Source organism: Gymnodraco acuticeps, unplaced genomic scaffold (genome assembly GCF_902827175.1).
Source record: "Gymnodraco acuticeps unplaced genomic scaffold, fGymAcu1.1, whole genome shotgun sequence".
In the NCBI taxonomy this organism is placed as follows: Eukaryota; Metazoa; Chordata; class Actinopteri; order Perciformes; family Bathydraconidae; genus Gymnodraco; species Gymnodraco acuticeps.
In genome coordinates, this window is record NW_022992145.1 from 757,036 (window position 1) to 775,070 (window position 18,035).

Below are 18,035 nucleotides of genomic sequence, written 5' to 3' on the forward strand. Positions count from 1 at the left end.
TTGTTTTAGAGAGGGATCAATGAACGGTTTAGCGCTAATGCAAAGGGGTCTGGAGGGAGGAAGACTAAGATGCGAGGAGGAGAAGAGATTTGAAAAGAGAAGGGGGGAGAGGAAAATTAAAGCCATCGCAGGGCTGGAATAGAAAAGAGATTGGAAGAAGACGAAAGATGGTTTTATCTCCGGATTCTATTCCTAGTCTCTTCTGGATCCCTAATTATTTTTGACCTTATCCATTTTCTATCCTTTTTATTGTATGTTTCCCCAAGTTTCTTGTTATTCTAATTTCTCTTTGTATCAGCATGGTGTTCCCATACGGTTTGTTGTGTTTGGTTAATGTACAATTGTACATTTTTGTTAGTGGCCGTGTCTCGTTTCTGAGATTCCCCTCCTCGACTCCTATCCTCGAGACTTAGTCCCGCCCACAGGAGATGCGAGCGGAGGAGCCGAGGAGAGAGGAGGGGAACCAGCAGGTGGTTGGAGAAATGAGAACTCCTCTCCTCTGAGCGGTCTTTTTAAAGAGACGCCCATTAATGATGACAGGAGGCACTGCAGCCCTCTGTCTGATGGACAGATGTGTTCATGATGACTTATATATTTACTTTTAATTCATTGACAGTGCGGTATAATGAGACAATAACAGGCTACAGATGCGGACACACACACACATATATATATAAATTAGTGCTGTCAAAATTATCGCGTTAACGGCGGTAATTATTTTTTAAAATTAATTGCGTTAAAATATTTAACGCATTTAACGCATGTGCAGAATGGCCCGCCCCATACGTGCCACCAGTGGCAGCGCCAGGGTATGGCTGGGGTAGGCTACACCCATACCCAGGGTCGGACTGGGACAATAAGTCAGGCCGGGAATTATACACCCAGCCAGGCTACTACCAGTTTTTTGTGGCATTTTGCTGGATTTATTTGTCAATATTTACAGCGTTGCTGCCCATAGTTATAGCCCTCTAAATCTACTACCAAAAAATAAACATATGGAGATGGGTTACTATTTTAAAAAATGTGCAAATCTATTTAGGAACCTATTCATGTGAACATATTTTAAGTGGGGGTGGACCTCAAATCCTATAGGGGGGTCCGGGGGTAAGATTTTTTTTTTAATGTTGGACCTAAATGCATCAATCTGGTGCATTTTGAGGGGGAAATAAAGAGAGAGACTACACCTATATGAAACAGAACTGTATACATTTAAATAATCATAAAATCATAAGAACATGGCCATAACCAATAACATACCATATCCAATATGAAAAAACATTGAAACTTGTTTATTTATTTGTTTTTGGTTCATTTATAGTTGTGAGTGTGTCTGTGCTCCTGAATCAGCCTCTCCTGTCTCCCCCCTCTGCTCCTCTTTGAGGCAGCAGCAAAGACTAGTTTTAGCTCTCAACAAGTTTTTAAAGTTTATCTTACATTTTTTCACCTAGTTAACGTTTTTTTATTATTATTCATCTATATTTTACTAATCACTACCCCCTCAAATGGAAATATGTGTTTACATGAATGGTGACCAAACCGTGAGACCCACTGAGAACTAAGTTAACTATCTAAACACTCAGCAGTCCTTTACCTCACCTGAGCTGTAGTTATCAGTCTCTCAGTCTGACAGGAGAGGACTCTCCTCCACCTTGTTGTTGAAACAGCTCCTTATATCCGTTAGCGCAGCTAGCTAGCACCAGATGCTAACAACAACAATAGCCTACACGTAACCGGTGCACGCGCTTTCTCTCTCTCGCTCGCGCCACACATACACACACCCTCCCGAGCTTGAATGACACACAGAGACCAATCGACGGCATTAGTGTATGGTCTGTATGAAAGTGGCCATGTCGGCAGGCCACATCATGTACAGCCAGTCACCCTCTGTGAGGCAGAGTCAGACCCACATTTGCGCAGCATTGCGTTCACAATACATACATAAAACAAATCCTCAGGCCAGCAGGCCACTTAGCAGGCCAGGCCATCGGGAAACCTCCCGGTGCTCCCGATGGCCAGTCCGGGCCTGCCCATACCAAGAAATGGCTTAGCCCCACCATGAAAAATGATGTTAAAGTAAGCAAAATGAAGTCTGCCAACTCGCGGAGTAAATTGCACAGACAGCAGTTAGTAAGATTGATTTCAGTAGCCACGGTTTTGAAAACTTTTGTCACGTAGTGATCGTCTTCTCAATAGAACATCTTTGATAATGTCTTCTGGCCAATCAGAATCAAGATAACGGCGTGGTGTTGTTGCAGGAAGTCCCGACGGAGAATACTTTTGCTGTAGTACAGGGGTGCACATAACTGGTACGCAGGTTATGTGCGTAATCTGAAATGCGTACCGTCACTTGTGTCACAAAGCGCATTTGCGTACCGACGTACTTGTGAAGCTTTTCCAGAAGGCGGTTAGATCACCGGACGACAGAGTCGGTCTCCGTGTGCACAGACAGGGCTGCTGTTAACGTCGGTCTGTACAACGGAATTGTGCCAAAACTACGCCAGCCGGCTGCGGAGGGAGACTCCCCCCCCCTTCACTGGAGCACTGCGTCACGAAGTACTCCACTAGCCCCCCCCCCCTCTGTCGACTTTCCTGGAGTACTCCCCCGTTGATAGAAATCAACACGTAATGAATTAAGACCCCACGGTTTGATGATTGATAGGTGTGTGGGCTATCTTTCATTTTGACACACAGAACAATATTATAATAAACATAGATACTGTATGTTAAATGGATATATCCGCCTTCTTTCATTTATCTTTCCATTCCCACAACAATATACATAAATAAATGGCATATTTTGGACATAGTTCGAATGGTGATTAATCATGATTAATAAATGTTTAAGCTGTGATTAATCTGATTAAAAATTGTAATCGTTTGACAGCCCTAATATAAATATATACAATTTCAGAATCAAACAAGTATGAGAGCACTCTCATAATAATGTAACACTATCAGAGACTGGATATATCCAGGGTTGCCAACTTTGGGTACCTGGCTGGAGGGAGATTTTGATATCATGGGTTTAATTACACATATGCGCACGAAATGACTGCTATCGTGTCAGCAGCGGGACCTTAGCATATATATAGGATATATACAATATATACAAATACACAATATTGGACACAGACTATAAAGGGCACAACGTTTCATTCACTGATGAAAGTCAAACACATGTTTGTTTCCACTGTTTTATTGTGTGCCTGATAAGCAATTAATTGACTTATCGTACGATAAATAAAAATGAACTCGATAAATTGCCATTTACATGAGGATGTGACTAGCAGTTTGAAAGGATGTACTTGAATTATTATTATATATTATGATTATGTCAGTGGTCTAAAATGGTCATACAACGGTGCCGACAATATTATCGTTTATCGCGATAATTTCCGGGAAAATGTATCCAACAAAATTAATTATCGTGAGAGGCCTATACATGAAACACACACACACAAACAAATCTACAGACTTACTCCAAACTGCCAAACATATTAATTAACACACTCTATTTTGGCCTAGTAGAACAATAAGCAGCAGACTTTTACTTTTTTATAATTTCTACTGGATCTTAGATCTGCGCTTGCGCAATACGGGTCGGCAGTTGCGAGAGAGTATTTTTGTTGGGTAATCTATGGTAGGGCTAACCCATACAGTGGTGGAGCTCAAGTCAGTATTTGCATTGTAATTACATACACGCTCCCCTTGACAGTGAAACGCCACGCGTGGGGTTTAGATTATTTCCCTGTCTCAATCCAAATTGAACTGTCTGAAATAAAAAGGCACATTTGTCTTGTAGTAAATAAAAAGGGCGACCTGGAGCCAATCCTGCAATTTCCCTACAGGTGAAAGAGTTGACATGCTGAAAGCCCAACCCCTGCAGGGGGGTCTGGGGGGATTCTCCCCCAGGAGATTTTTTGAAATACTAACATAAAATACACATTCTGGTACTCTCTTGAAAAGAAAAATGAATAAATCTATTACTACACGACATATTTAAAAAAATGAATGCCATTTTAGTTTTTTGTTACTTTGTTCTGAAAGCTGAACCTGCTGCTCCTCACAGAGAGAAGAGGGAAGAGGCTGTGAATGACTTTACATTGTGGATAAGGGTGGATAGCCCCCATTGTTCTGTGTGTCAAAATGAAAGACAGCCCACACACCTATCAATCATCAAACCGTGGGGTCTTATTTCAATACGTGTTGATTTCTATCAACACGTAATGTTGTATCGACATATAGAGATGTACTACAGCAAAAGTATTCTCCGTGGGGACTTCCTGCAACAACACCACGCCGTTATCTTGATTCTGATTGGCCAGAAGACATTATCAAAGATGTTCTATTGAGAAGACGATCACTACCTGACAAAAGTTTTCAAAACCGTTTCTAGTCTTCGGTATTCTTGTTTTTTGACGTGAGAATAGTTTGGGCAGCGTGAGATTGAGAGTGAAAGCGTGTGTCACACGCCAGATGCGTGAGAGTTGGCAACCCTGATATATCCCCCCCCCCCAGAGTCCTGCATCGGGTCGGGTACCCGCGGGTACCCGACGGGTGACCCGCAAAAAAGGTGATTCGCGGGTGGTATTTTTTCAAACACTTTTTTCCGGGTTCGGTTCTGGGTAAAACAAAGATGATGCGGGTCGGGTCGCGGGTGTTGCATAATAAATATATTAAAATAATAGTAATTTAGTTTAATGTTTAAATCTTCAGACCTCTCCCCCGCGGGACCGCGCATAATCATAACCTCTGCAGCGCATCAATCTGCTGCTGTGCGCGCCACATTCGAAATGGCTGAGGTGAAGCTCTCTAGCGGAGAATACAGCATTTTCAATAACACTTCCTCAAGAGCGAAATCCAACGTCTGGGAGGCTTTTGGTGTCTTCCTAGATGGAGGAAATAACCAACATCCCACGCTTTTTGAGACAAATATGCAACTGCGTGTGTTAATAATTGCACGTTTTCACTGCTCATAGGCTATGCGGGTTCGGGTCGGGTTGCGGATCTTGTGCCGACGGGTCGGGTCGGGTTGCGGAACTAATTGGCAATATGTGCGGGTAGCGGGGCGGGTTCGGTATTGCACTTCGCGGGTGCGGGACGGGAGCGGGTCTTGAAAATCAGACCCGTGCAGGACTCTGCCCCCCCCCCCTCTGGTCGCTACAATGAGGAAAATAAATTACGGGCTAAAAGTTGTATTTACAGGTATTAAAAGTAAGCAGAGGACACCAAACCAACTGATACCTGTCTGTTCGCTGCATCTACGCACACACTGTACCACACACACACCTACAGCTCCTAAAGCATAATCAGGCTATAGCCGTTGTGTATTTTATTATGTGAAGCACTAAATGGTTTTAGAAAAATATTGACTCTTTGTTTGTAGATATCTACTAAACTAAAGCAAATAAATAGAGAGAGTAATGTAGGCCTGTTATACTGAGTGATATATATTTTACACACTGCTCTGCTTTCTGCACGGACCTCACAGCTGTTCTCACTGTAAACATCGTGTCTGATTCAAGCAGTTAATAAAATAATATCCAGGGGATGCATGCAGAGCTGTCATTGGCTGAGATAAGTCCGGCCGTGCGTCACGACTCTTTGAAACATCTCTGTGGCCGGAAATGCATCCGAGGAGGACCCATCAGTGTATCCTCGATCATAGCTCCTCCAGAGAGCCTCCTCGATCCTCGGTCCTCAAAGTGCATTTAGAGAAATGAGATGTCCTTCAACATGGCACGCTGAAATTCATTTCCGGGTCACTACCGGAGGACCGAGGAGTCGAGGAGGGGAAATCTTTTAAATGAGACATGGCCCCTGTCATACAAGAGCAAAGCAGTGTGGACCCAAATGTAAGGATCCAACAAACAATGAGAGGAAGCCAGAATGTAAACACATGCAGAACTAATCACATGGACAAGACACAGCTGGGAAGGGCAAAAAAGCACAGGAGCATCAGGTGAACACAATCGGGTAATTAACAGGAGGGAAAACACAGAGACAGGAAGTAAAAACAGACATGACAGGGGATGGACAATTTTCTAAATAAAATAGGAAACAGACAGATCATGATATAGTGATATCATACCAGTCAATCTGCTTGTTAATGTTAAACCTGTTTAAGTTATTGATTCTCAGGGTTTTACAAAATTGACTACTGGCATGTGAAAATATTGTACAGTTCCTCATCTAATTTTGAAAAATGAAAAACTTTTATTAGAAAACAAGAAAAAGAGTGTGCTGTGACACTAAAATGTACATCAAATTGTGCATGGTGTTGTACACTATTGTGAAATAAAAAGATGCAAAAAAGGAAACAAGAAAGAACTATTAAACATAAATGGTTGAAACAAGTGACTCAAAGAGATGATTTGACAGATAGTTAGCCAAACTGTAGGAACTGGGGTTACGTACTGTAACCCAGTTTATATGAGTATAGGCGCAGCCCTCTAAGGCTATCGCTATTGGGTAATCCCCACTGCACGTGTGCAGCACTGACAGACTTAATCCACGGCCACCTATAACGTGGGCCCCACATCCGGGCTCACTTCCGTATAAATAGGAAGTAGTCCCCACAATCTACTCCCACACAAACAGCTTTTCTTCAGCTATTCGCGGAGCCAGTGGGGCCCGAACCTTAGAGGGCTGCGCCTATACTCATAGAAACTGGGTTACAGTACGTAATCCCAGTTCTATATCGTATATGGCTTCGCCCTCTAAGGCTATCGCTATTGGGTTAAGGGCGAAGCAGGATGTAGTCTACGCCCCACTGGTCCGTCCGTTACCAGAAGCACAAAACACACCTACTCAGTTAATAACCCATGTCCATTTCGCCATGCGTAATAAAAAGGGCAGCTCTCTAAGTGCCGACAGGCAGGAGAGAGGGCACGCAGTTGAGTCCCCGACATTACTCACTCTGACAAGACACTCAGTACTGAGTGTGTCAGAGAGGAATGGGAGACATCCCTCAAATACAAACGAATAAAAGAACAGGGGAAGACCAAGATGCAGCAGTGCAAATGTCTTGCACTGTCATTCCTCCGTGCAACGCCGTAGAGGAGGAAAATCCTCTGGTACTGTGCGCTTTGATGTTCTCCGGGGGATCCACCCCAGAGGAGACATACGCCTGTGACACAGCCTCACACAGCCAGTGTGACAGGCGTTGTGCAGACAGAGGCTGCCCTAACGAGCGCTCTCTGTAATGCACAAACAGACGAGCTGCGTAAAGCAGCCGTGCGTGCAATATAGCATGACAGCGTGCGCACGGGACAGAGGAGGAGGAAAAAAGCCATCCAAAGGTATCACTCTCGATCTAAGCGAGCTTGTGATGACCTTTGGCATAAAAGACCGGGTTAGGGCGCAAAACAGCTGAACTGCCATCTCCTTGGATCCGGAGACATGACGGAGCCACAGAGAGAGCAGACAAATCACTCACCCTTTTAGCTGATGTCAGAGCCAAGAGCAGAGCTACTTTGGCTGACAAAAACTTCAGGGGAACCTGATCTAAAGGTTCAAATGGAGCTTTACTCAGTGTGCGTAACACTAAAGCCAAAACCCATTGAGGCGCGAAAGCGCTGTAGAAGCAAACACAGTAGTGGTGGCTTAAAGCCCACCTCTGCTCCGCGCCGTCCGTTAGATGAGCCTGGTCAGATTAATAAAAGAAGTTAAAAACACCGGCATAAAAGTTATAACAACAATCTGATTTTAATGGTAAAAAACACAATACGAAATACAGAGTGCCCTGTAACAGAGCACTCCGGGCTCCCCGCTCTACCGCCGTGCGATACAGATATCGGGACCAGCCAGTCAGAAACAGGGGGCCTTTTGCATGAATAAACAACAGTATATATAGACATATTTGGGGCGGAGAGTCACTTCACTTCCTTCTTGCACCTGAGTTCACTCCTTTAATTTCCCAAGGAAGATTTCACACAAACTCTATTATTTCCCAGACAACCAAACATTGTACACAGATATATTGGTACATTACTTCTGAACAGAGCGTGAGTAGACAAAGGCAGAGTCAATCCTTATCTTCCACCTAACTTCACTCCTTTAATTTCCCAAGGAAGATTTCACACAAACTATTCCTTCCCAAACAATCAAACATTGTACACAGATATATTGGTATCAAACATTGTACACAGATATATTGGTGCTTGAGATTATATTGGCCCCAGAAAGAACCTTGAAAAGAACATGTGTGTGTGCTGGTGAGAGGAGGTGTATGTCTGCTGATGTAAAGAGGTGTATGTGTGTGTAGCAGGGTATCTGGGTCATTGAGTGTAAGTGTGAGAAAGTTTATATATATAGGATTACTTTAAAATAGTCCCAAATAATACATGTTCACCTCAATACAGTTCAAGATAATACCTGTTTACTTTAATACAGTTTAGAACAATATCTGTTTACTTTAGCGCGTGACACAGGTCTGAGTCTCTGTGCTCCCCGTAGAAAACGTTTTGTCAGAGGGTGACTAAACATTGTGCTGACACCAATCTACGTGGCAAGATGAAATGGCAGCAGCATATGTTTTGACAGTGCTATAAGCCAATTCCTGTCCAGCAACAGCTGGAGGAACGACAGCACGAGGCAGGGGGCCCGTAACGGGGTCCAGGCTTTTCCCTAAACACCAAACGGAACATTGTCCATTTGGCTGTGTAGGATGTACACTGACGATTTATGTAGGCCGCCGTTGCTTTGTTGTCTGTTCGAATCAACACATGTTGATTGTACAGCAACAGGGCGAAGTGCTGGATTACTTTCCATAGAGTAATTCCAGCACGTTTATATGGAGAGACATGTGACCCGGCCACTGTCCCCCCACTGCCTGCGACATGCCCGTTACTCAGCCTGTGAGAGATGCGTCTGTGAACACTGCAGTGTGTGACGTCACTCTGCTCAGGGGCACCCCCACTGACGTGGAGATGTTTCCAGTAGGTTAAATCCAAACCCACGGAAGGAGGAATGTACACCATGCGTCTCCTCTGACGCACGGGGTCGATACACAGGCGAATAAACCACCTCTGGAAGTCTCCTCACTGTGAAGGAGACCCAGGGGGATCACCACGTGACCAGCTGATATCATGCCTAACAGCTGCATCATGGTGAGGGCTGTCACTGCCCCGCGGGGTGTGACGCGCTGGAGGAGAGCTGTCCGAGCTGCTTAAAAGCCAATAGGTTTTAAAGACAGCCGGTTTATGCAGCGAGCCATGCTGCCTTTAACCGACAGGTTAGGGGCAGCCAGCTTAACCGGTGAGCCTTGCTGCTTATTATTATCCATCTGTCCATCGAACACGCGCGTCGCCACTCTGAGTAATACTCTGAGAGCGCGCGACATGCTCTGGATGTGCTGTGGTTGTCATGGTGACGAGCCACGTCAGAGTCCTTGCCGCCGTTGCCCGTGAAGCAACCCAAGAGGGGCCCGGTCCGAAAAGGCTGCGAGGGGGCCTCCACACGCTGCATCTCACACCAGCTCTCTTCCTGTCTCTGTTTAGGAGAAGGCTCGTAAACTGGCCCTTTTGTTGGAGCAAGGAGTGGTCTGAAACCCACCTCGGCTCCGCATGTTCTTTGATGAGCATCTCAGATTTATAAAAGAAGGAATTCAAAGCACCAGATAAAGGGTTAAACAATAATCTGCTTTAATGGTAAACAACAATACAATACACTTTAAAGGGGGATCCCCTGCTCTGTTCCCAATGCCGGGAGAACTTACCATCTTGACGGCATGAGGAAAAAAGAGGCCGAACAAAACACACAACAGCATACATGTAAGAACAACGGGGAGGAGTTGTGTTTGATGCTCCTCCCATAGGGCCCATCCATTGGGAGATATAAAAACAATGGGCTGTCGGAGCGAATCAGCGCGAGCCAGCCAGGAGGCAGCCCAGAAAAAATAGTCTCTTCAGTTTGAGGGCAAAACAAACACATCTGGTGTTCGCTGTCTCACATTCTTGCAGTTTGGACACACACCCCCCTTCTTGCATAGAGTTCCCTCTCTGCTCCCCCTCCCCCATCAGTTTAACCCACACCTCTTTTAAGATATGTCTAAAATATAGTTGTTTATAGTTGGCCAATACAAGCAATACATGTAAATTACCGTAATATTAATAATAACGAGGAAAACATTACCTCTGCTCTCAAGCAGTGAAATAGTAGAACTTTACATAAACATATATAGAGAACGCACACTCATTTCCCTTAGCATGTGTAACGCACACTCATTTTATCCTGCAGCATTCCAGAGATTTGAGCTGTTGCTCCACTACTCCAAATACAAAGGTTTCACTTCTCATATTTCAAGCTTCTTGTTATACAGACTGCTACTATTTAACACAGTAAGTAATTAAGTATACACATGAATACATAAAAACACACTTCTTATATATCAGGTGACATATTAAAATGAATAGACCAGAAATACGCTGTATTAAACTTTCTGCTATAACACTTTACTTCAATTCCCCCTTTTGATCTCATTTCAAGAGATCAACTTAAACAAGGCATTTGAAACATAACTTCTGTCATTCTTTTCCACTGTGTCTGTCCCCCAACATTATACAAATCCATCAGAAGCTGGGATTTAGAGTACTTGAAACCTTCATGGAGACATAACACAACTTTCCATGGTAGTGAAGGAAATATTAGAGGGGATAACCTTTGTAGAAAGCAGTATCCTTGTGTTGGTGAATCATCAGGGTCCTCCTCCCCCTCAGGGGAATACACCAACAAGGGCATTTGGTACGGAGGGGGAGGGGCAGCTTTTCCTTCAATGATGGATCTGATGAATCTGATCAGAGAGAAGTAGACTCCTCTGCTTCCTCGTGATGTCCCCCAGCCCGCTGACGGCAGCATCTGGGCCGTCTGCTGGAGGGATGTCCTCGGGGTCCTTCTCCTCCTGTCCGCTGATGGCCGCTTCAGAGTTGTCTGCTGAAGGGATGTCCTCGGGGTCCATCTCCTCCTGTCCGCTGATGGCGGCTTCCGAGTCGACTTCCTCTGCGAGGGCCACGTCCGTCCCGATGTTGTCTAGGGTCCTAGCAGGAGGTTTCCCCGCCGCACACTGGCTACAGTGGTACCAGTTGTCCCCCTTTCCTTCTAGGCGGACAGCATGGGATGTCCTCTGGGTGACTCAGTAGGGGCCGGAGAACCTAGGGTTGAGCCACGTAGGCCTGATGACCTTCAGCCAGACGAACTCTGCTATGTTGGCCTCGTGTTTCTCGGGTCCCCCTTTGGCGTCAGCAACCTGTGTGGAGAAATCTGATACCCACCCCTCAAGTTACTGGAAATAAGGTTTCAAACTCATGACCTCTTCCTTTCCTACGCTCAGTGCTCCTGGGCCCGGGAACTGATGGCCATGGGTCAGCTCAAATGGGGAGAAACCTGTCCCTCGGTTAATAGAGCTCCTGATTAACATAAGGGCCAGAGGCAAGGCGTCTAACCATTTCCTGCCTGTCTCCTCATATGCTTTTCTGAGTTTATGTTTGATGTTCTGGTTCATCGTTTCTACCTTTCCCTGAGATTGGGGTGATAGACGGCTCTGAAACTGTGTCTTAGTCCTAATGACTTTTCAAACATTATTCACAAATGTACATCCATTATTTTCCACAGTAAAAATAAGTGAAAATAAGTGTTTCTCTCCATCTTTCAGTCCTAAAAGGAACAGAATCTTCATTTTTTTGTTTGAGCTTCACATTTTGCAAACCGCCACCTCACTCAAAAAAACGATTCAAGCCCTTCTTAGACTTGACACATTAATAATTGTTTCACTTTACTTAAATATTTTTATTTAAGAAATAAACCTAAGTATAGTTCATTAGTGTAACACAAATTACATTAATCAATTCACTTATTACATGTATTTAAGACAGAGCAACTCAAAATGAATTGTTTTCATTTGGGACCGCCCCTTTGCACATCACCTTTGCGCATGCACAAGATCCGTTCTGTCATTTGCCGCCTTTTGTCTAACACTGACTGGAAACTGACTGGGGAAACTGACGGTGGAAAGTCTATTATTTGGTAAGTATTTGTTTTTTCTAGTAGTTTAGAATGTTCCCTGTTTCCAAGTAGGCCTAATGCCTTTTCATTATATCGACAAGAATATTTGAAACCACCGTGTTATATTTTGCTCCGTTTTTAGTTGGGTCTAAACAGCAAGCTAGCTAGCTTGCTAGATATGGTTAGCATTGAATACTGGATAGTAGAGATCATTAGATTATATTAAATTAGATGTCACGTTATTGTCATTGAACACAGTACACCGAAATTCAGTTTAAATTCAACCAAAAAATGCAAAGAGTAATTCAAGTGCACGAGGTAAAGCAGCAAGCTAGCTAGCTGGATAACTGGTTTGTTAGCTAGCTTGCTAGATACGGTTAGCATTGAATACTGGATAATGGAGATCATTAGATTATATTACATTCGATTTAACGTTATTGTCATTGAACACATTGCCTGTTGATGTCCTTAATGAGGGAGTCGTGTCTACACTGAAACAAAGTTTCCCAGATGTGACTGAGGTTCATATGGCAAACAATGTGTCTAGCTTGGGTATACGTTACTGCGAGGGGATGATTATTGTACACGGATCTGCAGATGGACTGCCTAAATTCCATGAGATCATTAAACTTTGCATTGTTAAGGAGAAGTTGTGTTTTCTGGTAAAAGACGCATGTGCTTGGTACAGAGAGCATTATGGTGCTTTTGAGCTGTCTGCCTCGCCCAATACAGAGGTTGCCGTTATTGAGCTTGCTGACTTGGTAGACCCCTATCCCCTTGTTGACTACATGGTTGGGAGTTTGCGCATGGTAATGTTGAAAAGATTCATCATTGTTAAAGGTGAGTATCATTTTTAAACCTAAATAGTCTGAGCTCTGGATAGCAGGCTCTGACAAAAACTGTAAAACCATTTTTATGTTCATCTTTGATATAATCCTAATGTGTTTCTTTCACCTTGTTTCTGCTCTAGATTAAAAGGTGTTCCATAATGGCAGGTCGGGCGCTTCTGCGCATCATCTTTGCCGACCAGTCTGACTCTAGAAAACTGACCCTGGATTCGGGAATCCCAGCAACAGTTGAAGAACTGCACACATTTGTCAAGACATCTCTTCAATTGAAAGAGGACTTCCGTCTGCAATACATGGATGTTGACTTTAACGAGTTCATGAATCTTACATCAGTGTCTGAAATTCAGGATAAAAGCACACTGAAAGTAATTTACTCTCCTATATTGTCAAATATTGAGCCCTCCATCACTTTGTACACAGTTGACTCATTTGATAAGACCTCAATTACTGGAAGCTCAGAGCCTCTAATCCCTGAATCATCAATAGCCTCATGCTGCAGTGATGATATGGTGTATACGTCAACCCCGCATCCATCCCCTGAAGCTCAGGCCTCACAATTGTTATCCTGGCCCACAGTTTTTGTGGTTCCTAAGCTCACCTACGAGGCTGAATTTGAGCTTCATCTAAAGAATGCAGAGTTTGAGACAACTGGTACATACTTCCAGCCTGGCCTAAAGCTGAAAGGAGTCATTCTTGATGGCCTAGCCCAAGAAATGATCAAATTCACAAAATATCCGAAAGACTATCAGTGTGAAGAGGTAGCTGCAGCGTTGACGAGGGCCCACCCTTGTTTGGGGCAGCTAGGATCCAAGACAGGATTTGGGGGGTGGAAACAGTCTCTTAAGTACAAAATGCAAAACTATCGTACAAAGCTTGGCCGTCTTGGACATCCTGAAATCCTTGTGAACTCCTTAAAGCACAAGAAAACAGGCCAAGGCAAAGCTGCAGCAAACATAAAAAAAACAAGAAAAGCTGAAATAAACTACATTCCTCTGCACCCAAAAGGCGAAACCACAGAAAGCTTGGAGAACGAGAGAATTGCCTTATTGTCAGAACTGAAAAAGCGTGACAATGAAGTGGTGATAAAAGCAAAAATGGAAAAAACCTTCTCCCACAGACGCCTTGAGATTGTGGAGCAAAGGCCTTTGATAGGGGACTTCAAATGCAGATGGCCTGCTCTGTTTCAGCAGAGTGAAGTAAGTAAATATTTGTATTTGTTGACAGTCTTTTATTATTGTCTTTTGTGATTCATGTCTACATCCTTGCATGGTTGTGATTCTAATAAACAAGTAACAATTGGTTGTATTGTGCTTGTTAATAATATTTTTAAGGTGAATGCGGAGTTTTTGAGGATCACAACATCACCACTTCAATCAAAGTTCATGTGGCAGCTGGACCACTTCTCAGACAAGCTCTTGAAGATCTTCAAGACCAAAGGAGGAGTGAAGGGGCACAAAATCAAGGAAGCCCTTGCAATATCAGATTCGGTTAGTATAAATGCAGAGAACCTCGTTTTTCACTGTATTGTTTTTGTCCATGATCATATGAACACATTTAAGAAATTGTCTGCTTTTATAGTGTTTTTAAGGCAATAGCTTATTGTGGAAATGTAGGTGTAAGGAGTCCTGCTTAGGGACACACACGACAGATACAGCCCTCTACGTTGTAAACTACCTGCTCTGTTGCACATGCATTGTGCTTAATTGTCTTTGATTTATCGCCCCTGCTTTAGTTTGAAAACATCCACATCAAGAGGGGGTGCATCCTGCGAAGCATCGCGATCTACCTCAACGAGGATCCAGACTCTTTTTTTAAGGAGTATCAGGTATGTTTATCACAATATGTTTTCAATGTATTGGTTAACAGTGTTACCCACAATTATAACCACCATTACTTACATTTATAATAAGAAAATTATATGGCACACAACCCTATCCCTGCTTACATCTAAATATCTTATCACATATCATAAATACATGCAGAAATAAATAAATCTATACATTAATATAGGAATGAATATATGTAAGAATGAATAAATACAGAAATAAAAAAATAATAATAAATAGATACAGAAGTAATTTCATCGGGCAAGTGTTAAAATAAATATAGAAAAAAGTGAATTAATACATTTATACAGATATAAATACATCTATAAATTAACATAGGAATACAATTGATAAATACAAATGTGAATTAAAACATGAATATATCTGGAAATAAATACAAATAATAAATGAATGCTGAAATAAATATTTACATTTATATATAAATACATCTATAAATGAATAAATAAATATGGACATGAATACATATGTAAGAACTTATAAATAATTGAATAAATACATAAATAAAATAATAAATAAATGCTGAAATATATTAATCAATAGATTCATGTTTAAAAAGGTATGTGAATGCAGCAATTACTAAATTGTTAAAGGAATAATTACATAATCACATAAATCAAGGAAATAAATTATTAAAGAATAAATAATCAAATACATATCGAAATAAGTAGGTAAATGCATAATTAACTACAGGAATAACAACAAATTACATTATTAAGTAGGGACGTAAACAAATAATACCTGAATTAATAAATAAGATAAAGTTGATAATCAAACAGAACATACAGGAATATATCTTTATAACTTATTTATGCAAACATTTTCTTACAAGCTTAATTGAGTTCTGTGTTGGAGGTCCTAACCTTCTCTGGTATCACTCGGACATTTTTGTCCAAATTGGTAATTTTTCACATCAGATTTGGCTATAATGATTTTGTGTTTTTTCTAGATACTTTTTGGAATTTCAATTTTTCTAATCGGTCTCGAATACACTGTACAAATTACCCTAATTGTCCATTTAAAAAATGTTCCCACACTTCCCAAAAAGTGTGGGGGAAAAATATTTAAATATAATATTTGTATCATATCATTTTATCATTCAAGTTTTTGAAAGTGGACATTTTTATCCTGAGTGGCCAAATAGGGTAGTACATTTGAGTGATACCAGAGGGTTAGTCTAAAACTGTTTTGATCAATTAGGAGAGCCACATAAGTAAATCTGCTTCTATAAAATGTAGTAATTCAGGTTTTAGTTAACACATATGTTGTATGTTTGTGTCTTTGTTCAGGCCTCTGCCTCTGAAGATGCCAAGAGGGACATGGCAAACACAGTCATGGGCATATACACACTTCAAAGAGATGTGGATGGGCAGCCAGAGGACGTGGGAATTGTCATCGAAGGCAATATAGTCATGGACAACTTGGGCAGCGTGATTGTGGGGTTTGTCATGCTATTGGGACTTATTTATGCCCTGGATTTGAGCTTTCCGGACAACCTCAAACACACCTTCGAGTTCATGCAGAAGGTAGTGATGAATCTGGATGGGCACAAGCTGAATGGTAAAATCGAAAGTCTGAAGATCAAGTTGTTCGATTGAAATGTGAAAAAGAAGTGACTCATGAGTTCATTGTTGTCATTTTATTCACGAGTTTCCTAGTCAGAGCAGATTGAGCCGTTATATCAATCATTTGTTCTGTGCTTTTCTGTATTTGTTTCAACACACTGTAACACTATTTCCATATGTTGGTGTTTGCAGTGCACTCTTTATGTTATGTGTTATTGTCCTGTTAGAAGAGCAGTGCATACCCCTGTTATATTGTATTCATTGTATTTGGCAAAGGGAGATTTGTAAGTTAATTATAGGAGTTCCATTTCTCTGCCATTTTAAAAATGGTATTATCTTTCAGAAATGTTTTTCATCTTTCAGTGTGAATTCATTCATTTTAAAAAGACTGTATTGAATGGAGGATTGTTTTGAATAATGTGAATTTAAAAATAAAAAAAACTAAACCATGTTTTCTATCATGTGTAACACATTTTTATTAAATTATATTTAACCTCATTATTTCATTTTCAATTAATTAAATAGGATTTAGGTGGACTAGCATTATTTAAATTCATAAAGGTAATGTTATCATTTTACTTAAACTCTATTTGAAAAATTTGAGTTGGACTAACTCATTTACATTATACTGCATGGATGCCATTAGTTTGAGTTTGTGCCACATATATTTATTGGATGGAAAACCTGCCAACAATAAAATTGAGTTAATCCAATGAGTTATTTCTTTGAGTGCTCCTGTGGGAGTCAAATATCATCAAGTAGATTAGAAACGGGTCACAAGTGTGGTTTAGTCCAAAAAAATGCTTGATTAGTCATTGTTTTAAATCATGCAGTTACACTGATCACATGCAGACATACATTCACACTCACACTGTCAGGTTGTAAAGTCAAGTTTGGTCAGGTACACCCCAGAGTCAGTCATTGACATTGCTTTTCTCAAGTAACACTGTCGGTCAAAGGTCATTTGGTCTCAGTCTTTTTTGCCACGTGTCATGCTCTGCAGATACTTTGATATTTCAGCATAGGCCAGTATCCTTTGTCTACAAAAATCTGTCATATATGGAGCGCCATCATTTATTCATTCACAATTACAACTATACTTTTCCAGATATCTCTAACTTTTCATTGGGACAGCTGTTTCCCACATTCCCTGAAATGTGTTAGCCAAAAATGTCACTTCCTCATAGTACTACTACTGCAGTTTATTAACACCTAATCTATATTAAAATGTCTAATAGATCTATTTCAGAAACGTATGCATATAATTATTTTCTTGAGTCAAAACATTATTAGGATCTGTAAAGCTCTGCCATGTATTTCATAACTCATATTGATTTATCTTCAATTCTGGTCCACTTAAAGAACAATGTTAACCTCTTTAACAGTGCGTGGAACCTTGGGTGTCCGAATATGTAACAATCACTCCTTCCTTTATCAAGGATTTAAAAACAGAAGTCATTTCATCAATGGTTTGTAGTTGAATTTAGGAATTATAACTTATGGTAGATATGTTTTTACTCTTTAACATCTCTAAATGTCAGGTCATTACTAATTATATGGATCTCCATTATGAGGTGGTGACGCTTGTCTTTTAAACTCATAATCTGGTGCTGTGCGCTCCCTGTGAAGCTGCAAGTAAGATTTTAAAAACCACTGCAGGGTGGGTCGAGTGACCCCTTCTCTCTATTGGTCGTCAATAATATGCACCATTACAATGGGTGATTGAAGGCCCCACATTCTTTCCAATTTCAGCATCAGCCTTCTTTACTCTAAAATTA

General features: G+C 41.5%; 1 protein-coding gene across 2 annotated transcripts; it reads left to right on the top strand.

Moving 5' to 3' along the window:
• The first annotated feature begins 11,879 nt into the window (after positions 1-11,879).
• Positions 11,880-16,981, top strand: LOC117538310. 2 transcript variants are annotated; one of them, XM_034203913.1, is made up of 5 exons: positions 11,880-12,840; positions 12,971-14,044; positions 14,180-14,335; positions 14,581-14,673; positions 15,982-16,981. In XM_034203913.1, the coding sequence occupies exons 2-5, from the start codon at positions 12,989-12,991 to the stop codon at positions 16,288-16,290; spliced, it is 1,614 nt and encodes a 537-aa protein (XP_034059804.1). In that variant the 5' UTR covers positions 11,880-12,840; positions 12,971-12,988; the 3' UTR covers positions 16,291-16,981. The 2 variants fall into 2 exon arrangements, with proteins under 2 accessions (XP_034059804.1, XP_034059803.1); XM_034203912.1 differs by having other exon boundaries at positions 11,880-14,044.
• Positions 16,982-18,035: the final 1,054 nt, after the last annotated feature.